A 27,829-nucleotide genomic window follows, 5' to 3' on the forward strand; every position below is an offset into this window, starting at 1 on the left:
TCCTAATTTTACCTTGCCATAACCAACTGTGAGCATCTCTCCGTCACATGACCTACTTGCTCTTGTAGTGCAGGGGGGTGTTATCTCATCTGTGTGTCTTCAGTAACCTTGTGAAATTGACAGTCCTGCTGTGCCTAAATCACCGTATTAAAACTAGCACCTTTATTTGCCAGAGTAAAATACTGCAAATACGTGAAGCAGCTCAGCTCAGTATTTTGGTGTAAAACTGCATACATGGTACACAAAAATGCATACAGGTTGGCAGGAGTCTAAAGGCTGATTTCATGATACTGCTGGGGAGAAATTTGCTCTCAAACAATGTGTTGTGTCAATTTATGGAACCAGTGAGCAACACAGTGGAGGGGCAAACAAAAAAAAAAAAGCTAATATCTTGAGATGGCCAGTGGGTTTGAATTGGGGCTCCTTTTGTGCGTATGTGTGTGTTTGTGGGGCAGGAGTATGAGGTTAAAAAATGTCCTTGGTTGAATTTCAGGCTGGTGATGTTAATGGAGACAGTCCAAGTTCAACAGATGAGGTCAGTCCCTACTGAGGTTGTTTGTGTATGAATGATTGTATACATAAATGGCTGTATATGCAATATACATTTGCCCGTGGGTAAGTACAGTATGTGTGCGCAATGCATTTTAAAGTGGAGCTCTAGGTACTTGACGGTATAATGTGGGTGCACAGAATGGATGTGCGTGTATGTAAGTACTCTACTTATAAATGTGGATTTCGACCTCATCGGCCCTTGCTGTAGCCGGGAAAGAACTGGTCAAGCAGCATCTGAAGCGTCACGTTTTGGGTCATGACGTAGTCTTTGCCCAAGTCGTGACGGCAGGCAGGGCAGGTGTACACCTTCGCTCGGAACGACCGCTGGAGACAAGTCTGAGGAGAGAGAGGACAGCAGGAGAGATTCACACACATATACAAGGGGAGGGATTTTCAGTCGTGGTAGTTACAAATACGTATAAGTCAGCACGCACCTTGCAGACATTGTGTGAGCAGATGGTGGTGATGGGTTGGAAGGCCAGCTCCTGGCAGCACACACACATGAAGATCTGCTCCATCTTGCGCAGAAAATTCTTTACATGTACACAGACAGAAACACATACAAGGAAAAACTATTAAAAAACTATTAGTCTTATCCTTTTAGAAATGATTTGGTGATACTGCCATCTTAACCCTAACATTACATCCAGCTCTGCCAAACACAAACAGTGACACATTAGACTTAGAGTAGAGGAAACTGACTCAGGAAGTTAAAGTCCAACTGAAATTATATTGCATTTTTTATCTGCTACAGCATACATATCTGCTCTGTAAATAACTGTTCTCATTTGTGAAAACCAAAGGGGAGAAATGTTTATTATTTTTTGGTTTCATGATGGAGCCCCCTAGTTTTAATTAATTGGCTGGAATACCGTATTAGTATCCATCTATGTAGATGGAGACTTCATTTTGGTACAGCCAATCAAATCTTTGCAGTAACGTCAGCATTCTGTTGTAGGCAGAGCACACGGTCACAATGAGCCAGACAGCAGCCTGCTACACAACACAAGAGCCACACATTATCTTTCTCCTTCTTATCCAACTTCCAAACATGAACACACGTCTCATCCTGCACCTCAGCTTGTTGAACGAGCGGCCAAACAAACACTCGCCGGGGAAAAGTGCACTGCTAACGGACTAGACAGCTAATTAGCTGCTCAGCTGCAGCACATTAAACAGCATGTAAACATACCTACAAATGTCACTTTGGCCCGGTTAGATGCTGGTGTGGTCCTTACTCTTCAAAATCACTGCTAACAACACACTGTCTGCCCATGACTTAGCTACAGTGCAGGTTTGTTTACTTTGTCTCTCACTCTGGCAGCCTGCCAGCTGCTGTCAATCAAACAAGACGGCCAGCAGATACAAACAGGAGCATTTCTGATATTTCCCCAAAAGACCTTTTTTGTTCTTTTTAATGATACAAAATGTGATTTCAGTTGTACTTTAAGATCTGAAGGGGATGAATTTCATTTTCATGTATCATTCATGGCATTCAATGAGTTCTCCTTTAAGAGGCTGCTGTATGAGATGCTTAGTGAACACAGTGTTGAGGAGCTTGAGATGTGTGAGAGTGTACTGGGATTCATACCGGTCCCTCTTTAAGGTTTCCCATGGCTTCATCCCAGAGTTTCTTGTTGGCTATGTCCTCCCGGATCAACTGCTGCTGCTGCTCTGACAGATGGAAGGTCTCCTCTATCTTCACCCGTTTAGAGGGAGGCTCTGCTGCTGGTGACGACTCTGATAAAGACACACGAATAAGACTGAAGCAAAAAGCAGCTACTCTTGGAGAATAAAAGACTGTAATGGAGATAAGCTGTAAATGTAAACAATGTTTACAGTGGTGCATGCTGGAGGATAATAAATATTTACAAGCTATCTTAAAAGTTTCACTGCTTCACTGTCTCACCTGTCCTCTCCTCACAGCACCTTGTCTGACCTGCTTTGAGCTTCATCTGTAAAAGCACCCACCATCATCTCTGGTTGTCTTCTGCTCTCCATTACTCTGTGGCTCCTCTTCGTCCACACTGGCCATCGGCTGCTCGTCCTCCTCTTCCTCGTCATTCTCCTCTTTCTCCTTGATCTTGCGTTGTCTCCGTGGCCTCCCCCTGCCAGGGTAGTGCTTACTCCGGCCACCGCGACCTGGTCTGGCACAGGCCTCCTTCTTTGTTTTGTTAGCCATGGCTGCCAAGTAGCCTGGCGGGTACTGCAGACACACGGGGAAGAGACATAAGCACCAAGTGGACACCTTATTTGGAAAAAGGGAAGTAGTTCTGTATTCAATTTGAGCTACTTCCTTTCTTATTTTTACGTTTTAAAACTAGAGATGCCAACTAATGGGAGGTCGCAAGGGGTTTTCACAGTGGCACTTAGTAAAACACATGAAAACTACTACATATACAGTAGTCGTATATCTGTAGTGGTTATACAGTAAAGTTCACATGCATACAGACATACTCGCAATCTAACCTGCACAGCAAGGCCCAGTTTTTTGATCCTATCCAGTCCTTCAGGTGTCCACGGGGCTGGTTCCAAATCGTCCCTTCTCAGTAGGTACCGCCACACCAGGTAACCACACTTTCCAATCTCTGGCCAGTACTTTACCACCTAAAAATCACACACAACCACAATAACATTAAAAACATCAAATTCAGAGCTGTTTTTAGGTATTTTGGGGCTAAAAAAGTCCAAAATAACTAGCAATCTACTAGTCCTGCCCTGTCTATGAGGTAAAGACGAATCAGAGAACTTGAGTGATTACTTTTTGGGAAGGTCAAAGCAGTGGGTTAGCTGGGGGGGGGGGTCTTTCTACCATGCTTCCCTACATCTGACAATAACACCAGTACTGGTCTATATTAGTAATAGCGTCTTTGTATTTTAAGCAGTGTCACTTAAAGTTAGTGGATCTGATTTAGGTCTGTTTTGTGTCTGTACCTTGTAAATACCATCGTAGCGGTTTCCCTCCTCAGGAGCGTATTTGCTGATGCGTCGACCTTTGGAACTGCGCACCACTCTCACTGGCTTTCCTGCCCGCCAGTTTCTCGACTCTGCCCCGTCTTTGTCATTCAGAGGTGCATCACAGTTTAAGGCCAACGCCCTGCAAGGGTCAGGATCCAAGAGTTAAGACAGAATTATGTATGTCAAGCCTGACTAAGGACTGGGGATGTTAATGAATAAGTTTATCAATCTAGCTAATTTTTGGACCATAATTAGAGCAGCACCCATTTTCCTCCCCTGAGACATAATGGTTTAACTGAAATAGCTTCCAGTATTTTTTTAATAGTGCAAGTTTGACCACCTCAGCTTGACTAAACTGACAGGAATCAGAAGAAATTCAGGGTCCAGAAGGGGCCATCTACTTTTAACTTGTTGTACTATGGTGGCTCAGTGGAGATTTCTACTGTACATATATCTATGGCATCAAACTCACGTAGATGGGAAGTCATCTTTAAGTATCGCACCTGTTCATGTGTGTCAGCGTCTGGTCAAAGGAGTGCTCTCCGATCCGTTTGTTTCCTGAGAGGTCACGACCCCCACTGCCTGTGTAGGTGAACTCATCTCCCCGGTCCTACAGCAGATCATGGTAACCATAACAAAGTGACTTCTTACATGACTCAGTAAACTTCCTGCCAGAGTAATATAACATGCTCTCCACATCACAGAGGTTAATAAACATCTAGTAAAAAATACCAATAACCCACCACTTCATCCTCAAAGCCCCCAGCCAACACCAGCGAATAGGAGCCATCGTTACTGCGCCCGTGGATACCACCGACATGCGGCCTGTGAACACCTGCCTCACTCACCTGAAGTGTGAGTGAGGCACAGAGGGAAACAGATAAGCAGAGGAAAGCCACAGATAATACGGGCAGTGATATATTAGATATCATATTACAGAAATGTATAATATATATATATAAATAAATATAATGCCATAATATTGACAGTACGTAAGTATAGGATGAGACATGGGAGACTTAAAACTTCTCAATTTTTTTTCAATTGTTATTAATAATCAGAGTATACCTAATTAAATTGTGATGCCCTGTAAAAACAGCCAACCTGAACTCTGAATTTCCAGGTGGTTCCAACAGGAACACCGGGTATGGGTCCATAGTGGTTGGAAGGAACAATTGTGCACTCCTTGGTACGCCCCACACAGGCCATCCCCTGCAATCACATCAAGAAAGACAACAAAGAATCTGAGTTGCATTCACAGAAATACCATTAAATGTCCACGAGTGCAGATCACATTTCTGTAGTGTTTCAGAGCAGAGCTGCTGCTCTGTAGGTCAAATGTTGCTAAAGCTTATGATGAATATCTAAGGACAATGATTCAGAAATCATCAGCATTCCATTTAGGAGGTCCACAGGATTTAAAAAGTGAGAAGACAAAGAAAAGTATTTTATGTTAAGGGTTATAAAATTGCCATTATATGAAAGGCAAGTTTAAACGCTGTGTGACTCACGGCACTTAAATGTGCCCAAACACACAAGCCAGGCTGTTTTCAATTAGTTCACAGAGAAAGGGAGCATTCTGGTAAAGAAATGAGTTATTTTCCGTTGGCAGTTCCAGGAAAGTGGCTAAGTCATGCTTAATGGCATTGTTCACATTACACCATGGAGCAGAGCGTCAGGGAGACAGCCAGGCCGGGATGGAAACGAGCCACACAATATCTCAAAGTGTTGCCATGAGAAGACTCTGAGGAAATTTTGAGGAAAATATTTAACAGTATGCTTAAAACAGATGCTTTTTAAAAAACAATTTTAAATGCATGTCAGCTGTCTTCCTCCGACTCATTTTCTGCCTCAGTAGCTAGCATGAAATAATTTCAGTTTGTGCCAAGTAAATAGTCTGAATGCAATTTCGCCCTCGCACTTGTGCCCTCTAACAACATGAGAAAGTGAAAAAGGAGGTGCACGCGGTGTTCATTAGTCATGTTGTGATTATACAAGGAGAGCTTCATAATCAATAACACATCAATATTTATGCAAATGTATGCATCTGCAAAAAATTCTATGACTCAAACCAACATTATTAATCAACTCCGGGAGCCTGATCTAACGTTAAGTAGATATTAAGTATTGTTGACGGCATCAAAAACTTCTGCTCATTTGATTTGAGGGAAAGAGCCGCGGCGTGTTCAGGCGATATTTGACAGAGCTTCAAAGAGATACAGACAAAACTCTTCACATGAAACAAACCGTTTATCTTTGATCGAGCACAACACACACAGAGCAGACAATTACTTACACAAAATATTAAAAAACAAAAGATACACTGAACAAACCAGTTTGCACAAAGTAAATGGACTGAAATGTGCATGTGATGCATGGATAATGCAATTACTATACAACAACTATATGTTACAAACTGCTGCAGTTTCATTTGAGTAGAACCCGTTTTTGTGTGTATTTTCTGGTGTTGTCTGTTCCATCAGTACTTTTCACAAAACCTTTCCGGTCAATTTTATGGCTCTAGAGGATTTTTTTTAAAACAGAAACATTTATATGTAAATATAATGTTTAAACTAGAGAAGGCAATGAATTTAAACCCTGAAGAGGAAGTCTACTTCTTCTTTTAAGTCACTTTTTGACTATTTTGAATGCATGAAGTGTCACACACTCAAATAGCCATTTGGTGCTCATGTGTTGTTTTGCAGACAGATGAAAATTCTGTCTCAAGTGGATGCATTTGAAAATCTCGGATGGGAAAATGTACCATTTCAAAACTGCTGACATATGATTATCAAGTACTCTCAGTAATCTGGTTGTGATGCAATACATTTTAGAAAATTGATTGCTTGCAGCAAGTGTTACAGCGTAAAGCTGATTGGTGGAAAACGAAAATGCTTCTTCTATCTCTTTTCCAAAGCACGTGCAGGCCACTTGAGCCTACATTTGCCCAATGCAAGAGACTGACGCATTTTTCTATTATTTTGGCTTTTCACTGATGGCAAAACAATCTGGAAAAGTTAGTGTTGCTGAAAAACATTTGACACAAACTGCTTTTTCATATTTATCCAGGCTTACTGTTAAATTTACTTTCAATCTTACAGAGCAGCTGTCAGTCCACCTGATGTGTGTGTGTGTACCTTTGGGTGCCCTTGGGTCTCACCTTTCCCCAGTCCCTTTGACTTTCAGTTGTTGCCGAAGGCATCTTGGCCTTCTTCTTGCTGGCTTTGAGCTTCTCTCCTGCCTTAACAACCTCACTGGTGTCGTTCTTACAGGTGGGACAGTACCTGGCAGAATGAGAGCAAATCAGTTCTATGGATGTAAGCAGGTGTGTGTGTGTGTGTGTGTGTGTGTGAGCTGCCACAAAGCTCTACATAAAAAGATGTGCTGGCCATGTTCTGGCAAACACAAGTCACTGTGTAATGAGGAGAAATGCTTCCCCAAAGTACCCTAAAGAGAGCTGTTGCACAAACTTAAACATTTAAATTCAATGTATACCAGAAGGTTGCAGCAGGTTAGTTAAGGAATGTTGTCAGTCAATTTCGTGTTTAGCTTTTTGTTGTTTTAATTCCATTAAACAAGACATGCAAGACACAGAAATGCAGTAACTGCCAAAAAAACAATTATTCACACCCTCATTTCTGTTTGGCAGAGAGACACTCAAAGCCACTGCATCAGATAAACTCACACCTGCGACGGCGTTGTATCATTATTTTATATTGATTTCAACCTCAATCACCACTTAATTACTGCTTAAATGCACTTCAGCTCATACCGAACACCATTAATCAACCTTCTTAAATTGAAGCGCAGGATGTTGCGGCTAATTGCCGAGCTACACTCTCTCTCACCAGTCCTCGTCATCGGGGATGGTGGCCAGCGGCGGGTTGAGGCAGTAGATGTGGAACGCCATGTTACACTCGTCACACAGCAGCTGCATGTGAGCATCCTGCTTCCCGCCACACACACAGCAGGAGCAGAAGCGACACTCTGCATCAGGGTCGGCCTTGCAGTGCTTACACTCAGGCCCGCTCTTCCCTGGTTCCAAGGACAAGAAGGAAACATTCACACACACATGCATACGTGTGAACAGAAACTTGAAGATGATCTTATGGTATGGCCGCGCTGAAATATACCTTCAAAAGCAATATGGACAAGTTTTGCCACTATTTTCACTGTGTGTGTATGAGTTTCTGCATACGTTTAAATTGTCCATCTGCAGCTGCGAGTGCACGAGCTCCTGGTTTCTCCACCTGGTAGATTTCATCCAGAAAGTGAACTTTACAATCCCCGATTACATCTCCAGGACCCCTGGAGGGAGGGCGAGAGACAAGAGAGACAAAGGGAGAGAGAGAAAGAGAGAGAGATGAAAGCACAAGAAAAGAAGGCCGAAGAGGAGGAAGATGCGATATTGAGCGTGTTACAGAGAGATGGAAGCCACACAGAGAAACTTTTTACATCTTGGCAAGAAAAACAAACATCGAAGAAAACAACAGTCATCCCGCTTCGCCCAACGCATCACCCTCCCACCTAGGAAGGAAGATCCTCACCCCAGGAGGATCTTGACTCGGAGCTCCTTGTTAGTGCGGGAGGTTTGGTTGATGGTCTGAACCTCGGCGTCGAACCAGAAGCCCCTCTCGTCTGGTGTCTCCATATTGTAGTTGACCATCACATGCATGCCCGCCTGGAGCTGCTCCCACCGCAGCAGGGTCCTGGCACGTGGCCGCACATCCACCGGCCTCATCTCCACCACACCGTTCTCTGGGTAACTGGGGGGAAAGGAGTTAAAGTGCTGTTATCATCCTGATTTTCACACTGCTGTCTTATCTACTAAAATACAGTCATTTGGAGGTTAATGGTTACAAACAACTGATGCATTTCTTTTCTCCAAAAAAGAGGTTTTTGAACTTTTCACTGTACACAAAATAAACGTGCATTTCATGAGAACCACATTTCCCTATAAAAATCTTTCTATTCAGAACAGTGTGTTCTGTAAAAACAGATGGATGTGAATAGAAACTATTAACAGCTCAATGCAATAAGACTCTCTGTGCAGGAACACACAAGTCAGTCCATGCAAGTCAGCAAAAGCCCACATAAGCACAGAGGGGCAAAAACCTTGTTATAAGTGGATTTTGCACAGAAAGCCAAATGCTGATTGTAACAAACAGGCACTCTGAGTTTGATGACAAATGACTGAAACCAGTTGAAATTCTGTTCAGAAACGGTGGTGTGACTTATAGACCTACAGTATATCAGTTTATTCAAATGTGAATTTAGCCCTCTGATCTGCCATCTGTCCGGCGCAGAATACAGTGCAAATTAAATATGGTTGTCATCACAAAATTATGTTCTTTTTTTTTTTTTATCAATTTGATTTGCTACAAGGTTCAAGCACAGGTCTACTTAAAGACAAGGCAGGCTTTTAGCTAGAAACTCAACTAGAAGAAGTCAAACAAAGCTTTTAGCAATAAACATGTGGATTTAGTTTAGTTTTACACATTATGTCTTCAGGACAAATTCCACAGTTACAATATGATTTTTATGATTTTTTACCAACAGCTCCTACAGTCTATAAGAGTTTCTCACATAGAAAACTAAAATAATGAAACATGAATGACTTTACCCCAATTTATTCTATAAAGCAAAACCCATTCAAACATTGTAGATTGTCAAGTTTAGTAAAACTTGGACCAGTCTTTTCCAAGTTATCATGTACGTATAGACAGGAATCAGCCCACAGCAACCTCCACATTCTTTTGCTAATTTAGACATTTTCAGGAGGATCCCCACTGGAGCCATCATTTTAAGGAAGCAAGAGAGAATAGAAAATAATCATCATTCTCCGTAGCAGCATCATTATATTCACTGTATATTGCCTGTGCTCACTTGACAAAGGCAAACGTTTAAGAAAACAAGAAACCTCCTGTCTGGTTTGATCAGGTTTGACTTATCTACATCCTGAGCAGAATTTCTGGGAAGCACTGCACCCTCTGCCCCAGTCAGCAGCCGCAGAGTGAGGAAAAGGTGAGGTGACTAAAGATGATTCACAGCCAAGATAAACAAATAAGAAGTAATGGCAGGATTAGTCTGAATAAAACATCCACTTAGCTTTACTGTTATGGACATTTAATGCTGACTGTTCTGAAGCTTTGGCTCAGTCTTAGCTGATGGACCACATACTGTGCATGCATCATATTATATGATATGAGCAACAGTATACAGCGGTGGGTGTAACCCAGAATGAACACCAGAAGCTGCAGAATCTGATTTGTTTGGAACATTTGAGAGAATTGGCACCAGCAGATTTAAGAGGGCAGTCCTAATACAGTATTTTGTTTTTGTTTCAGTTTAGCTTCTTTTGTAAAATACTGACTGAAAAAGAAAAGTAGCACCACCATTACAAAAATCTAAATGGAGGGAGTTAAACCTGATACCTCACACAAAGTGATTGACAGGTCTTACAAACAAATAGTTCAACATTTTGGCTTGTCTTGTCATCTTGACGTCACATTGAGGTTCCGGAAAGTTACTGCACCTGCCCGAGAAATAGTCTGGCACATAACCCCCCACGTAAAACCACAACGTATTGTTGTTACTCTTCAGTTTTAGAACAGATTAAACAAATGAGTGAGAGCCAAGCTAGCTGTTTTCCCCTTGTTTCCAGTCTTTGTGCTAAGCTAAGCTAACCAGCTGCTGGCTGTAGCTTCACATTTAGCGTTAAGACATGAGAGTGTTATCAATCTTCTGAAAAAGCATATTTATCAATATGTTGAACTATTCCTTCAATGCATGAACTAAGATTAGACAACAAATAGTCTCTCAAATAGTCTTTAATGTTTTCTGATGGTGAAAAAGGCTTTTGTTTTTTATAACGCAGAGTGTCCATAAGGAAAACCAACAGCACATTCTGTCCAATTTGAAATGTTCCTCCTTTGCCAAAAGAAGATGAGCAAGTGTGAAATGTCTTCTTGTCTTGCAAACTTGGAGCAGAGGTATTGAGGTTAACTGTGCAAGTTTCCTGCCTGCCAATCATCATTAACTGTAAGGATCAGGCCTGACTGCCAGATGAATTGACAGCTTGCTTCTTTGCCATCAGTGGGAATTATGCTTACAGACAGACAATGTGTTAGCACTGAAGTTTAACTGCACCAACAGCCTGCACACTCGGGTCCGCTCACACAGTGGGAGGTGAAGGGGGAAGTAGAGAATTGTGTGCATGAGCGAGCAGTGTATGTGTGTGTTTTTGAGGGAAAGCTGAGCTTAAACCCAGTACTTTTGCAGACAGTCTGCACTGACACAGAACCAACTATGGCCTGTTGGGCTCAGGCTAAAAATCACTACCCGACATTTTAAGATCTGCCAGAATCAGAATATGCAGTACTTAGACTTTACTTTCTTACTGAGAAGACCATGCTGCATATTTTAAGCCATTGTAAATTGACTGGAGAGGGCCTACAGAGGCAGACTGTAAGTTATCGCACACAACTAGCGTACTCCCAGGAAGAGCAGGCCGGGGCACAGTGCAGGGATTTCCTTTTTTAGGCCCAAGGGATTACTGTGGTTTTGGGTAGGGTAGGGTGGGGGGTTGAATACAAGCAACACAAACGCACACAGACACACACCAGCACGCACATGTGTACACACACACACACACACACACACACACACACACACACACACACACACACACACACACACACACACACACACACACACACACACAGGAGGAATATCAACCTTGGAGCACAATGAGGCTCAGCATGAACAGAAGGGAAACACGGAGCAACACAAGGGGAGCAGAAGTACCCGAGTTTAAGACCACACAAGCTCTCTGTACTGTTGTACACCGACCCTACTTTAGACACATTAACATCCACCTACTGAGGCACGAGAACAACTTATAATAACATAAAATAATAATATTGCAAGCTGAAATATCTTGCAAAGCCTGATGATTTCATTTTGTCGGTGTGGACATTTAAGGACAGACACACCTGCACTGACTGCAACAGTACAATAGGAATTCCTTTCATAAACATGTAAAAGGCAACAGACTCAAGTAATGGACGCACTACAATCATCTTAATGGGGAAGCACTACTGTTCACTGTCTCGGATCAATTTAACAGAGGTTATAGGCCCTGCAATGTGATACCTGCATTAGAAAGCCCTTGCTCGTTTTTTCTAGATTATTTTTTTCCCAGCATCTGACAAAACACGCATGTATGCTGTAGTAATATACAATAATTATGATACATTACTATTTCTGTAGACTTACCTGACCAATAACTAGCTGTTATAAACTATGACTCCAATTCAGATTTGGCCACAATACAACTGTAAACATCAATTCATCTAATAACTGATAAAAACACACAGAAAACATTTCTGTTCAGACCAGAGATATACAATGACCAGGAGAAAGAAAAAAACCCACAGGTCTGTATTGTGTTGGATCATTCTGGCTCAGACGACAGCTGCCAAACATTTTGGCAGTGATTCAACATCAGTACTTCATGCAACTGCCTATGGTTGATTGGTAGAGGGAGGCTACTCGCTATGGATGTTGCTTTCAAGTTCATCCCAAATGTGTGGTGTGTGGTGGACACGCCATTAATTTCATTTGACCTGAATGTCCAGACTTCTGAAAAACATTAAGTTGTCCCCCCAATAAATAATTTCTACATAAATTATTGAATATATATATTTAATAGAAGCCAACTCTATTGAAATAATTCACACATAAACTTTTTGAAGGTTCTGTGTGTCCTGATCAGTGGTCTGAACTGTTGCATATACTAAACTAAGTGGAAATTCAGGAAACGAAGTTCACTGTTTACTTCATCTTGATACCTTTGCTTGCTATTGGACTACGTTTCCCAGATTCCATCTCTATAGAATGTGAGTTGTGTCTTCAATGAGTCTGGTTACTGGCGAATGCTGGGGACTGTAGGCTAGTCCTGTGACAGCCTTGTAAGTCATTTTGTTCAAACAAAGTCTCTGAATGTTTTGTTACGTCTAGTTCTACCCATCAACAGAATACAAGGTTTGTTATACATTGGTGAAATTGTTGATGTTCCCTCCAGGAAATACTCTTGAGAAAATTCCACGTTTGTTTCCTAAGTTGTAATGAGATCTACGCCCTTGTATCCTGTACTATAGACTTCACAAGTAAAATTCATATAATCAGCTCCTTCTTCAGGCCTACTGCTACACATTAACATGCAAGGCTTTCAGTGGAAACACAATTTAGTGTTTTCCTCTGAAAGACTGCTAGCGTTATTTCACCTGCAGATATCACACACCCAAACAAAAAGAACCTGAGCTGTAAGTCAGACGGTATGAAAAATAACATTTGCAGCATCAGTATCAAATCTCCACACGGAGTTAACTTGACTATCCGCCTACACTGTCACAGTGACAGACACAAAGCCTGGTATTAAGGGTAACATGTAACTTTCCCTTACGTTGTGGGAAGAAGGAAGAAATACTTTCAGGCACAGAGGAGATAAACAAGAAACAAAAATCATCAATCTTATCAATGGGTCTTCTATTGAAAAAAGTGTAATGCTTGGGAAGAAAGTAACACTGCTACACTGGGCTGTTCTGAATACTGCTTTCAACTAGCATATGAGAGTCAACTGGCCCTCATGTTTGGCATGGTTATAGCTAAAACGGTTATTTTGAGGGAATTAAATCTTCATCCCCTCCTTGTTATTATCAATGATATGATTTCCTGTTAATACTTGGAAGAGTTTGCAAAGATCTGGGGATCTGCAGAGTACCCCAAACTTGCACTATCTACAACTAACAGTCGTCGCTGTCAATTTGTTGCGGAAGCAGTGGGTGTTGCGTACACAGGAAATTTTGGTATGCATGTACTATATACTAACACTATTGTAATTTACTTTTTAATAACACTTTAGCTCGGGTTTTACTGTCAGTATAATGGGGTTGTTCAGAGTCATATTTCTGAAATATATCTTGCATCTCATCAAAAGGTAACAGAGGGACATCAAAAGAAATGAAATGAAATGAAACAAAACAGTCTTATCAATGCATAGTGTACCTGAATAAAATGGAGGAACATATTTAATCAGTTGAGAAATTGAGACAGCGTGACTTATCGACAGAAGGGCTCTCACAGTCTCCTCTGTTATGAAACCATCATTAGCGCTTTGTGTGCTTAGCTGAAGTCCCTATAAAGAGGGAGAAAGGCAAGGGAGAAAATGAGAAATCCTCAATTTGCTGATAAGCAGCCGAGTTAGAAATACTCTGACACTAAACAAGCTAAATATAATTGCTTCACAGCAGTGAGAGAAAGTGACTGCAGTCTCTCTTAACCTCGGCTTTGTTAGTAATTGAGGCCAAAATGTGAAGCTGTAACTTTTAAAATATATGTATCTAAATGACTTTAATCTTACAATGAGAAAATTTTAAAGCTCAGTCATGTGACAGACATTCGAAGACAACTTCAGGTATTAAAGGGCCTGAATCCTATTATTCTAATGTGACAGCACTGATCTCTCTCCAACTCACTTTAATCTCCATTTCTCCGAAATCCATGTAAACATAACAACATAACTTGTAACTCATTACCTGATTGTAGTGTATGCTATCATATATTGTGGGATAACACTAAAGTCTGACCAATATGGGATTTTTGAAGCTTACAGAGACACACCCTTAACATAAACTATTTGATGTAATGATTCCTCAAATTTAGTAAATATAGTATAGATACTACTCAAATATCAAACAATGGCTGCTCTGTCAAGAAAGGGAGACAGAGAGTGGGCGAGTGACAAACAGAAACTGAAATTAAACTTTATCTCCTCCTTATTTCATTGTCACTTACTAAATTGGAAACAGCAGCGAATAAAACTCTCTCAGCGGCACTCAGGTAGCAGCCGTGCTCAGATAATGGCAGGCCAACTGCCACAGCTTTAAATACTGGTAAGATCTCTCACTGCATATGTTGATCCTTGCTAATTAGAAGACAGCGCCCATTTAAGAAGTGCTTAAGCCCTCTCTTTTAAGCAAAACCTTCCCAAAACACCAATTTTAGTTTAATTTAAAAAATATCTGGATTTCTCACGAGTTGAAGAGCTTATTCTGACTGGCTCCATTATATTCAAGTGTCCCAATAAGCCATGACAGTGTGACAGTGACCCAGCATGCACACTACCAGGACCCTGAAACTGAAGCAGCTAAATCTCAAGGGGCAACAATGCTCCTATTAACCCTGCCGACATGTAGATTCTGAAAACCCGTCTGGGTTTCTTCTGGGACTAAACCTGATGTCTAGTGGTTGCGCTAGGGTTGAGTGATAGGGCAAAATATTCCTGTTGAATTGGCTTCAAGGTGCTTAAAATGACAACATCATGAGACACCATTAAAAACACAAGATTTCCATTTGCTTACAACAAATAAAACGGTCTACTTGAAAGCTTCATGAGCATAAATTATATTCCCCCATTTTCTGTCTATATTTGTTACTCTCTCCACGGAGAATCTTAAACATACGCTGAGCTCAGCCAAGATTTAACCATAAAACCATATCTTAGAGTCTTGTTATGGAGCAACACACACACACATTACACACACACACACATGCCACCCCAGTTTCTGGGAGCAGCAGAGAGGAGATTCTTCCAACATATCCCCTTTGATTTTGTGGCTCATTACATTCTGCAGAAATGCTGTCCAGAACAGCTTCATGCAAAAACATGGCAGTTCATTTCGTAGGGCTGGTTTCCTTTCTCAGACTATGCAGGCAGGTGTTTAAGGGGTTGTGTGTGTGTGTGTGTGTGTGTGTGTGTGTGTGTGTGTGTGTGTGTGTGTGTGTGTGTGTGTGTGTGTGTGTGTGTGTGTGCGCGCGTGCACGCGCGAGCGAGCAAAGGCGGAGCAATGTTACCCACCCTTCACTTTTCTGTCTGCTTTTCTCTAGCAAACAAAATGATGGAAGAAACCTGGAATGGCGCTCAGGACAGAGAGGGATACTACGCATTTAGTAGAAGGTGAAAAAGAGTATATTGGACAAGCTGTCACTAAAACTAAAGGAGCTTTTGCATTTGTAGCTGTGGCTTCTCAGCAGCACACAAAACTGGGGCTGTATTCGCTACTCAGTTGGTGAGGAGGGCGCAAATCACATATTACTGTGACGTCCTCGGTTTAAACCTTTGTTGTCATCTCCCTTTCGCTCCCTTCCCTGCCTCTCCAGACTAAGCTATCAAATAAAGCAAATGAGGAACATGTGGTGAAAACAATGATCTGAATAAACAAACCAACATATAAATAATTAAAGACATTAAATTAAAATAAAAAGGTGGACACCAAATGGTGTGTGTTATTGGATTGTCCCTGCAGGAATGACCCGTTGCAGATGATGCAACAACAAATAAAAGCAGAGTGCCAGGGATTTCGAAGATTGCGGAATGTCAAATGGGAATGATGTCTGCCTAAAAGAAAACACACATTTACCGCTCAACAGCCCTTGATACAGTTTCACTGGCATAACATCCTACGACAGCAACACACGCAGAGGCACACACTACGATAGACACAGCGAGGAGGCTATGTCTCACTGGTGGCATGTTCACAGCAATTACAGACAAAGCTGAAGGAGGCAAGCAAAGAAGTAATGCTCCTGAGAACTCATGGGTTGCCATGGAAACGTCGGCTTCTGAATGAATTTGCTGGAAAAGGAGAGCGCAAGAGATAGAGTCCAAATTGTAGCATCAACTAGACAAACCCCCGCTCCCCATCCCCTGGACTGCCAGGAGAAAGCAGCGGCTGCAATTCCCAACGCGTCGACCCACTGTTACTGATGCTTGCAGCCACTAGTACCACACACACACACACACACACACACACACACACACACACACACACACACACACACACACACACACACACACACACACACACACACACACACACACACACACACACACACACACCGTGTTGTTATGTGTTGTGGACATTTTTATCTAGAATGCCACACAACAGCAGCATGAGCAAGTATATTTTCAACACCGGCATAATTAGCAAGAAGGAAACCCAATTTTCTGCTGTGCTGTAACACAACATATGCAAAGAAGAAGGCACACATTCGCACTATCCTGTCTGAGCCACAGCACTGCGAAATCCAATTTTACCATCTAGAATGATTTTTGTTCACCAGACCAAAATGCTGCCGCACTGACGCTGTACACGTCTGCTAAAATGCAAAATTCAGATGTCCACTGTGCACTTTTTTAAAAACCTGTGATGGGGTGTTTGCCATCACTGCAACCAAAATCAGTTCAGTTGCAGCAGGAACATTCCCCCAGCATAATGAGCCATCACTTACTCGTCATATTTAATGTGGTAAATTACGTCCTCTTCTCTCTCCTTGGTCTCTGTAGCTGCTGTAGAGTCTGTCTGAGAGGTGGAGGCTCCATTACTCTCGGAGCTTAACACAACATTATTCCTGTTACTGTCTGTGGTTTGGCCCTGGCCGTAGGCCTGTCCCTGCTCGGCCTCCAGCTTTCCATTAGTCCTTTTTGGGGGCCGGCCCACCTTGCCCTTGGTGGGCGTTATCTGTCCTTTGGGAGCGCGTGTCACATTTTCGATGCAGGCCTCAAACCAGGCACCGATGCTGACGTCTCTGCAGTCCACCAGCTCGTTAATCTGAAAAGACACAAAGAGAAAAAATAACACCTGGTCTCTTTTGATCCCATCTGTCTGTTGTTTAAAGACACGTCATGTTTTAGTGTCCGGTTTTTAGAAATGTTTTTTTCCTACCCTTGGTAGCCAATTCGTATAGTTGGAACTTAAGAGAAACTCATTAAAACACTAGAGTAATGTGAGTAATATGTTATAGGCAATTTGTAGTAAATGGGTTGAGACATGCAAAAAAAACTCAAAGTCCTAGTGAGATTCACGATGTTAATCTTCATTCTCCTGTGCACAAATGTTTGAGATGCATTCTTGAAATAAATTTCATCCATGGCACTATTTGGCTAAGTGCTCCTTTGTGAAAACCACATAAAATATCCACCAAGTCTGTCCTGAATGCTTAAAGCCTGTAAAAAGCATGTGACCTTGATATCCAGTGAAGTTGCACTATTTACAACTCCTCTACTTAGTTACAGTATTGATCTTCCTGCTTGCGGGATTGGACTTTTGGCATCAAAAAGAGTCCAATCCCACACATATAATTCTCAGACATGTGGGTCAGCCAGCCAGCAAAGCCCAGTAGAACACAGTAGAGTGGATTCACCAACATATGGGTTTTGACTGTAGTCTATTCATAATCCGTAGGCAGGGTTTTGTAAAGGCCTGTTTCTTATGTGTGGTTTGACATGTGCCTCCTTGGCAAGGTGAGCCACATGCTTGTGTGCACGTCATTAGTCCTTATAATTTAAGGCATTTCAGGTATCAGACCTAAAGACAGAGCACTTAAATAGTGATAATGGAAGGATACGTTTGGCACAAACACATGTGCTCTCACACAAGGACACATAAATACAAGCAGGCTCGGGTCATTTTGGCTGGAATACTGTATCTCATCAGTCTGACGTGCTACAGCAGAAGAGTGGGGAAAGGAAAATCACCACATGCATGAGGGAAACTAAAATCATAGTCATAGTTTGTCAATTGACTATTTTTATTATGTTCAAAATAGCACTATTACAAACTGCTGTATATTATCAAATACAAATCTAGGAAGGCATATTAAAGGTATAAACATTTGTGTGCAAAAACATGCACACTCCTTGTTTCATGTAAGCTAAATTACGCCATATTACGTCAACATTTAATACAGAAATTACGTGGACTTCACATTAATAAGGTGGTTTGGAGTTTTCAGCAGCAGTGGAGCACAAGATACATTTGGTTCATAATTTGATTTGACATCCAAACAAATAAAGTGCCCTGCCCAAGAATGTCTGGAAGTGACTTAGCTAAGAGTCAGACCAGCCAGCTTCATGCAAATAGTTTCCAAAATATTTACACTCCCGTCCTCACCTTGTACGCTCCAATTCCTGGGTCGGCTAGTGTGTTTCTGCTGGATGTGGGGGGCTGGGTGTCCCGTGCCGGACTGGAGGACTTGAACCCATTTTTGGTACTGGCTGAGTTACTGGTAGCGCTGGTGTCCGACTTGGTTTCGTTAACAGTGCTGGTGGTGACGCTGCTGCTGTCATTGTCTATATTGGTGGAAGTTTCCATAGCAGCGGGGGAGGCAGGAGCTGGGGAGTTGTGGTTTTCTGACCTGGAGTCAGGGGGAGGAGCTGAACTACAGGCAACACCAGAGGAGTCCTTGGTGGCGGGACTGTCTGGAGAGTCACTCTGTGAGCGAATCAGCAGCTGGACGATGTCATTGAGACCCACGTTATAGTCAAACAGTGTCTGGCCATCTTCCATCTAAAAAGATAAAAATAAAAAAAGAAACTGACATGTATGAATAGGCACACATGTACAGATTGCAAAAAGCTACAATTGTATATAGTGCTATAACACACAATTATTCATTAATCCACTGATTATTTCTTAATCAATCATCTAGTCCACAAAATATCATAAACCTAAAAGGTGTTCAGTTGACATTGATATAAAAAAGAAAATAAATATATTTTAAAAGCTCTAACTAGAAAATGTTTTCTTTTGTTTTTTGTTTTTAAAAAAATCACTTGAATCATCTATCAACTAGCTGTTATAAGTGTATCTTATTTTACCAGGCATCAAGCTGCCCATAGATGGTGTATTTGAACAATTTCACAAATGTCAAGAAGAACATCCTTTATTAAATTTTGTCCCAAATTTCTTTCCTAATAGACATCCATGTGATATGAAATGAACACCACTGCGCCACAGAGTGCCCTCAGACAAATACACTCAGCTGCTTGTCAAGGACAAACAAAGAACGCATAAGACAGAAGACAACATTGAGCACTGTGAGAGAAAACCACTATGTATTGTTACTGCACTCAACAGCGTACAGGGGACATTAAAAATACACACACAGCACAATAAATCTACATGACTTTAAATACACCAGTGGCGTTTAAGGATGTTGCTTAGGAAGTCCACGGCAACAACATCTGTTCTCTGTTCTCAAATGAGCCAGTGTTTAGCTAGTGATTAAATGCATTGAACTATACATCAAAGTGAACCGCTCTACTGATTTAGCTTTTTTTAAATTCTTATAAAAAAGGGGGAAACGTTTGGAACAATTAGCACTTATGACTGGTTACTTGGCACGACTGATTGGTCACGTTTGTACTCGTTTACATATCCAGTCTAATAGAAACGAATGCTGTAGCTCCGCTCGCATATATCCCACACCAGTTTTCCACAAGACATAAAGGATTAAAAAAAATAAATAAAAGAAATGAATGCATGAATTAAAGTGATAGGAGATGGGGGAAAGAAATGACTGGGTTGCTATGACAACCAAAAGAGAGCACCCCCCCACCACCACCACCACCACCACCACCACCACACACCCCAATGAACCTGAATCACATAACAATCTTTGTCGACACCAACCCACCACCACCACCATCAGCACGACCCTCTCAGGCAGCGCGGCTTATGGACATCAGAAAATGGTTCTCTCAACAACAAAAAAAAACAAGCTCTTGAAAAAAAAAACGACGAGGGCCCATTACAAACCCATATTTACTCTTCTACCACTACCGATCTACTGTTAAGTATACAGTACAGCTACTGCCTTAGGAAGGGAGCTTATAGCAGACATGCAAACTCATTACAGACATCAGCTATTCATTTAAGCCCTCAACCCCACAAGCCCATTGTACTGGAGAAACGAGCATGGCCGCCACTCTCACTCGCACGCTCCCCTTCTCCTCTTCGTTATTTGACAGCGAGGAGGAGAGCGGTCGGAGGCATAGCAGGAGAGCAGTAGAGGGAGCAAGCGCAATTTCCCCATCCCTCCCTGTTTTTAATAGTCTCATGAAATTTAGATCAGAGGAGCAGTGGTGCAAACACAGCCATACAGTGGTTGCTATACTCACCTGTCTGTCTGTCTTTCTGTGGTAGTCTATCTCTGCATTTCTTTGTCTGTCTCCCTGCCTAAACTCGGTCTTCGATTTAGCCTCAGTAATTGTCTATCCTCCTCTGCCTTGTGCTACTTGATACTGCTAAGAAAGGCAAACAAACACACTAACAGCAAACATCCTACACAGACAATAAGATTGCTGGAAGGACCTGCAGCAGGCAGCCTCACTGTTCAGAAGTACTGGGTAGATGGACGAAGAATTACGCAGACAGACCTGAGTATCAGAACAACATTTCATGCACCGCACCAAACCTCATAAATGACATCTAAGCTGTACACGCTTTCCACAGCGACTTCATTGTGTGATCAGCCTCTCACTGCGAAGGTGTTACAGCCCTGACATCAGTAACAACCAGCTGAAGAATCCTTAAAAACAGAAATGTCTCATATATTCATGGAGGTCAAGATCTCTTTGACAGAAATATTGGCATGTTTTCTCTCTCGTGTGTAGGACGAATAACATCATCGTGGATGTGACATTTTCGCCTTCATCATAAATAATGCAGAATAAAAAAAACCCACAATGCTTCTGGTATCTTCATTATGTGACTCAGTGAAATGTTCAGTGTTCCAGAGGGAGACTTCAGTCCCGGGCAGACATCATAACAAAGCTTTAGACAAACCAGAGGCACTTGACTTGAAGGTTTCTCAAAGGGCTCAAACAAATCAGAGTAAAATAACCTTGGCATGGCAGCGTTATGTGTGTGTGTGTCACATTGTTAAGTGGAATAAAATTAACACCTCTCCACAAGGCTAATTTTTCTGTTGCATTTCAACAGGCAGTCTTTCAAAGACTAAACTCTAACCAAAAGCACCTAAGTACAATGTCAGAAAGAACATCAAACTAAGACAAGAGAAAGGCCTGCGACTGCTGAGATACTGTAAAAACACACTGAACACGTAGAGATGAATTCTGTCAGATTTTACCTCATACTGCCTATTCTATGTCAGCTAATATCAGTGATGGAACATATCTGTTGATATTATGACAAATTTACAGCCAATAATACCTGAAACTGCAGGGGGGGGGGGGGGGGGGGCTTGGCTGTAATATTGTGTTACGTTTCATTACTGTGCCAACATACTGTCACACAGTATCTTATTGTAAGGCTTAATGGAGAAATCATTCTGAAATTAAAATAATTAAGCAACACCTACTTAGTATCTACGCCTGCATAACAATGATAGAATACATTAAGTAAAGGAAAGAAGAAGAAATTATGGTGGCCCATTTAATATCAGTGCCTAGTTCGAAGAGGAGGTTTAAAGGTGTGAAACGCAAGCCGGACCCACACTGCCGGTGGAGAGGAGATTTCTTTTGCTCAGGCAGGCCATCCAAACCCCTTACTCCTACATGGTTTCTTCTTCACCCTTGTCTCCGCCCACGGGCCGTCTTAGCAAAGAGCTGAGCAAAATAGGTCATGTTTCCAAAAACAATGACATGGGGTGTGTCCATGTGCCTGCCATCTACCAGGCTTCCATCTTTGATCTTTTATCCCTCATTCTGCCCACAGTCATTCAGTCTTTTACCCAAAAATTTCCACTGTTAATTAGCATAGAATTACCTGGAAAGGTGACAAAGGTTGTTTTTTTGTGCTCCGTTTGCAGCTCTTTTCATTACTCGATGTTAGTTCCTAAGGTACGCTTTAACTAGTGTACAGAAAGGAGCATTTGTAACTGTGCTGAGGAAGCAGAGTTACGTTTTGTCAATTTGATATCTTTCCCAAATTTGTTAAATAGCAAAATAACTTTTCAGCTAGTTTGGGCAAAATTCCTTTAATCGCATCAAGCAATGTTTCTCAAAATACATCCAAGACCTCTTTGGATCTACCACTCTGCTGAAGTGCTGTTGAAGGAGTATATACATACGCAGTTTACAGCATTTCCACCTGTTTTTATGTATGTGTGAATTGTGTCATACTTTGTCATTACGAAGGGAGATGGTAGAGCAAAATAGTGAGTATAAATGCCATTTACTGTAAGCATGGATTTGCAGACTTAATTCAAATGCAACCATGATTCAAATACTAAATTAATTTGAGTTTTAAGTCCAATCTTTTTCAACCATATACATTTGACCTAAATATACAAACATAACTGAGTTTGGCATATTGTTTCACCACTGATAGTAGTACTGACTTATGTACTGTGTTTACAAACATTGCCGATGTAAACAACCCTTTATTGCTATCACAAAGCAGTCATAACATACTGTAGGTTTAATTGTTGAGTAGTGTTAGTCTGTCTATTGATATTGACAGACTAACCTATGATAGCAGGTCCTGTTTTTTTATTTGGTTATGAGACAACCCTTTTGTTTATATTTAAAAAACAGATTGTGCTATTAATCTTTATATGTCTATTACCTGCAAACATGTACCATTGTGCATGTACCATTGCATGAAACACGAGACAATTAGCGGTACAAGTCTTCTGGTAATCTGAGCTAAAAAAAACAGTAGGGAAACCCTGCTATTCACAATGCAGGTGCAAGAGCTGACAGCTTCCAGGTAGGACATTCGACCACGAAACAAGCTAAAGCTACTATGAGAAGACGTAGCAAAACTATGAAAACATGTGGGAGTGTTAGAAAGCCTGCAGTTGTAGTCTAGGTTTCGTGCCTCTCTTTGTCTTTGCTCTTTGCCCAGCCTATCTGTCCAAGAAGGGTGTGACTGTGTACATGCATAGCTGCAGCCAACTCTGCTTCCCCTGACATTCTCTATGAAAGTCTACAGCTTAGCAATACTCAAAGAAAACCCATCAATTGAGGGGCCACAGCACCAATGTATGTAGGTATAATCAAATTGTAGCGATATCTAGGTCACAGCAACTGTCTGTGTGAAAGGGGGCGAGCCAATAAAGCTTTCCTAGAGCCCAACAATAGACAACAGCTAACAGTGGATGACAGCCCAACCATCTAAACATGAAACATGTTGCTGCCTCGGTAGAAAAAACTAGTTGTTACAAGTGAACAACAGCCTTATATTTGAAGCACACAGACACAATATAAGCTGAGCTTTAAACCACTTAATCAACAGGCCAAACCTTTTCTTTAAATTAGTAAATAAGAAGTCTACCGCAAAAGTGAGTGTGGGCGTTGAGCAGAAAGGCTGCATGGACAGTGAAAGGTGTGTGTGTGTGTGTGTGTGTGTGTATGTGTGTGAGTCTGCTCGTGAATGTGAGTGGCATGAGATGTTGTTCAAAGGGAAACAGAGACACAATGAGGAGCGGACAGGCAAATTGAAAAACCCATAAAAAACAAAACACTGAGGCAAAGTTGTGCGGCTGCTGGCTTGAGACCCTTGCGACTGAAGGGCAAGCATGACTTTGAACTGGCGAGGCAGCGTGCGCAGTGAGCTGGAGGGAAAAACAAGGCGCCATTTTGAAAAGGAATTATTCTGCTACAAGTCTAAATCCTAACAGAGCGCAGGCACCACTCCAAGCATGTAAGGGCACTAGCTAGTGTACGCTGCGTGTCACTGGCTCATTCCTTGCATTACTTAACACATGGAAATCCCCTAATCAACCCTCCCCACTTATTTTCCAGCGAAATGAAGGAAGCACTGGATTTACTGCTCGGGCCTAGCCTTTGCTACTACAGCTCCTTGACACGACAACTCCAGCATAACAGCTAATTAATTGTTAATACAGCAAATGTAAATGAACTACATTGCAGCTAATACTGTTGATAACATTCTTGAATTGAAAGGACAGTCTGGCTTTGTGCTTTGTCACTATGGTGTTTTTAGGAAAATTACTCAGAACAATGAAATTAGTTAACTGGTAAAAAATATGGAAGTTTTAAATGCATCCAAAGGCACTGGCGCAAAAGGTGTACCACAATATCTCCCATCTCGTTTCATAATGGTTTGTCAGATAAACCATTGATTTTGACAAAAAACACATGTGCTGTAGCCTACAGAGATAAATACAACAGCATTCTAGGCATTAAAATCTCTCCTCGACTATTCCAAAATCCGTCCTGCAATATCCAGCACACAGAGAAGGAAATCAACCCATTGTGGCCTGTATGACTCAGAATTGAATGTTAGAGACTTCATTATCATTTAATTACACAACAGGAAGTAGGCTGGACAACTTGAAAATGAAGAAAACCATTTATAAAAAGGAATTTCTTGGCCTATAATACTGCCTGGCACATATGAATTAAGGAAAGTGTGACTAAATGTAAACAATATGAGATCAACACCTCATGTAGGCTGCTTCCTTCCTGGGGGCTTATCTGCCTGGCTGAGTCATACTGTGTTAATATCAGCTTTGTAATGTTATGTTAAAATACTAAATAAAAAATGGCACCAGCGTCCTGCCAGCAGTGAGCATCTTCTGCTTATTACTGATAGAACAGCCGGTAGGGTGACGGCTTTCACTAACCTTTCACACATTATACACATTAAGACACGGTGGGTCAGTCTTTCTGTCTTTTATATACTGAATGTTCACATATTTGAACAAACTGAACATAAATAGTGAATGATACAGACTTCTGTTCAGACTGAACTCTTGTCATATTAAAGCACTACACCTAAGGATGAAGGACATACATTTTCCAAATATTGCTTGCATCTACTACTTTAACAGTTAGAGTTGCAACGCGAGTCTGTGTGGTAGATCATAAAAAAATCAAACCACAGGCTTCGAGGCTGCACGCTGCATGCTACCATCCGCCATGACACACACAAACACATGTGTCCACGTCAGGACGGCAGCTTACAGTTTTCATACCATTGCCTTTCCTAACGGCTGGCATTTAATAACAATTAACTTGCTTTAGTCACTATGTGGAAGAGAGAAAAGTCACACTAACATCTGTTTACATGTATGAATCATCACATTTCTAACACAACATAATTTAACAACGTGTGGAATTGCCATCCCACTGGGACAATGACAAAATATTCCAGCCTGGTCGCAGCCTTAAGACCAAAGAGATATTGTTTTAGTCTCAATTTGGTCAGAAACAATTATTGTGGTTTTGGCACCGTTTCCTCCCAAAGACGGTGACACTGTAGTACTGCCCCAAACATATTTTTCCCAGAGCACTGAGTGTACCAACAATGATAAATTATGACTGAAAACCATGTAAAAGCTGATACATTATATATAAAGGCAATATGATTCAATAAAAAGTTAGGGTGTGTAATATGGACAAAATCAGTATTGTACCGTATAATTATCACAGCATAGCAATTATATCAATACTACATATTTTACATAACAATACATACTATTTACAGTATCCAAAAGATACTGGGGTTAAATTCATGCAGATCCCATTTCATTTTTTTCAGAATTTTGCAAAGAACAAATCTTCAAAAATATATAGTACCAATTTCTTCTTAAATACTTGACATCTCATGCTGTGACAGAAAATTTTAGCTTATCGCACTTAAATCACAATGACGTAATATTAAGAATTTGTCACTGATGTAAGCAGCCAGGTATAGGGTGCAGTAAACCCAAACAACATACAATTATTGGAAATGTTTACTATCTATGTTTGCTACCACATTTTGGTGGAGTTAAATGTGATCTGAAATAGAGAGATAATAAATTGATTGCTGGATATGTCATATTGATTTAGCATTGCTGATATAAATATCACAGTATTATTATTATGGTTAGATTTGAACTATTATTAAATACTGAATTGTTGCCTTACCAATCCAAATCATATGGATGCAGACATAAGGCTGAATGTTTGGAAACAGTCCTGGTTGGTTAAATACAAAACATGTAGGCAGCATGTCACTCATCCATCTGAATTTGTGTTATTATTTACAGCAGACAGCCCTGTCTGTCCTAATGTACAGTGTGCATACTGGGTGTAAACACAACTACACTTGCTTTTAGATGTCAGGACACGTGGAGCCACGAGTCCCCTCCTCCCTCAAATTATCATTAACATCATAACACACCACATGCACAAGCCTGATGGCTCACTAATGGACTCAGTAGCTATAGTTCAGAGCTCCTGGTGCCACATGTGACAAATACAAAACAGAAATGCTTAATCTGATGGATATTTAGGGACACTGGCTGATAGCCTACATGTGTAAATTAAGCTGCCGTTAATTCAGTTAAACAAATACTCATCGGTGAGAGATGCGGGCTGTTTGTTTGCGCTGCACTACTTTAGTGTACATGTGGAAAAACAGAGGGCGATGTTCTCTTTTCTCTCTCGCGACAATGTAAACAAACATGTCTACGGCGGTGAGACATTTGTTGCATGCGGGTCTCCTCAGCGCCAAACCAAACAATGTAATATGGCTCCATACATCTATGTAATATCGCCGTTTTTCTCAGGGGCTGGCACACCACGTACCCCGGGCTCTTGCGCAAGAACTATTGGCGAATTCCTATCAAAACAGGAAGCTCGCATGGGTCCGAAACGGCTACAACACCAGAGGACCACTCACTCTCCACCAGCACCAAACCCTGCCAAAGCATCAAAAACCGACTGTTGCATGACGGGGTGACACAAAAATTACGTTTACCTGCTTCCCTCGGTAGAACAGCCGCTGCTGTTGTGGGCTTACATTGAAGATGTCCTGTATTTTCAACCGTAAAGACTCAATTTTGGTCAATCTAGAAAGATCCTCAACGGTTCGCGTCTCCTTCCCGTCTATAGTACGAACCTGGATCCACATCGTTGCACCGCCCTGTTACGCCTCAAATAAATAACAGATAAAGCAGTACCCTATTTGGATACGAACAATGTTTTCCAGGGGCTCAAATGAGATAGAAATGAAAAATGTTCAGGGCTCCATTGCGTTTTCCTCTGCAGAGGTAACGTCGGACTGGCTCGCGCAGGAGGTGTCTCACATGAGGTCGCGGCGCCAAGCAAATCTCGCGAAATAACGTTTAAGCGAGCACAGTTTGCAGTTAAAGGCACAGCTCTCCCTTTAATGTAAAAAAAAAAAAAAATTAAACTGCCCAGCAATGTCTGAGGGCCTTTACAGTACAATAGTGGGCTACTATTATAGTGGTACCACTTAACATTAAGATATGTCTGGGGACAAGACATAGGGACCAGTATTTTTTATTTATTATGTACTCTTCCTGTCAATAGAGTAAACTTATGTTTTTCAAAATCAGGACCCTCACCACTACATGCATTCACCATGACTACATCAGTGGTGGAAAGTACATTTTTAAGCACGTTTTTTGCATTTTATGCTACTTTATGCTCCTACTCCACTACATTTTGCTGATAATACCCCTCTACTTTTAC

General features: G+C 41.4%; 1 protein-coding gene across 1 annotated transcript; it reads right to left on the bottom strand.

The window, feature by feature from the left end:
• Positions 1–152: 152 nt before the first annotated feature.
• LOC139301371 (E3 ubiquitin-protein ligase UHRF2-like) lies at positions 153–27,326 on the bottom strand. Its single transcript, XM_070924746.1, has 16 exons — positions 27,093–27,326; positions 18,525–18,920; positions 16,864–17,183; positions 8,058–8,276; positions 7,709–7,818; positions 7,359–7,545; positions 6,671–6,794; positions 4,615–4,722; positions 4,254–4,358; positions 4,014–4,120; positions 3,487–3,649; positions 3,022–3,159; positions 2,524–2,758; positions 2,144–2,292; positions 987–1,085; positions 153–888 (listed from the first exon to the last, which is right to left on the bottom strand). Exons 1-16 carry the CDS (start codon positions 27,243–27,245, stop codon positions 742–744), a joined length of 2,760 nt encoding a protein of 919 aa, XP_070780847.1. The 5' UTR covers positions 27,246–27,326; the 3' UTR covers positions 153–741.
• Positions 27,327–27,829: the final 503 nt, after the last annotated feature.

The sequence above is a fragment of the Enoplosus armatus genome, chromosome 18, assembly GCF_043641665.1.
Source record: "Enoplosus armatus isolate fEnoArm2 chromosome 18, fEnoArm2.hap1, whole genome shotgun sequence".
Classification (NCBI taxonomy): domain Eukaryota; kingdom Metazoa; phylum Chordata; class Actinopteri; order Centrarchiformes; family Enoplosidae; genus Enoplosus; species Enoplosus armatus.

What these genes read in the sequence shown, in the direction of transcription:
- LOC139301371 (XM_070924746.1), bottom strand. Translation starts at nt 27,245, where the DNA reads ATGTGGATCCAGGTTCGTACTATAGACGGGAAGGAGACGCGAACCGTT. An exon ending in GTCAAAGGGACTGGGGAAAG is followed by an intron (nt 4,723 to 6,670) that starts GTGAGACCCAAG and finishes ATGTGATTGCAG; the next exon opens with GGGATGGCCTGTGTGGGGCG. An exon ending in GCTCACACAATGTCTGCAAG is followed by an intron (nt 889 to 986) that starts GTGCGTGCTGAC and finishes CTCTCTCCTCAG; the next exon opens with ACTTGTCTCCAGCGGTCGTT.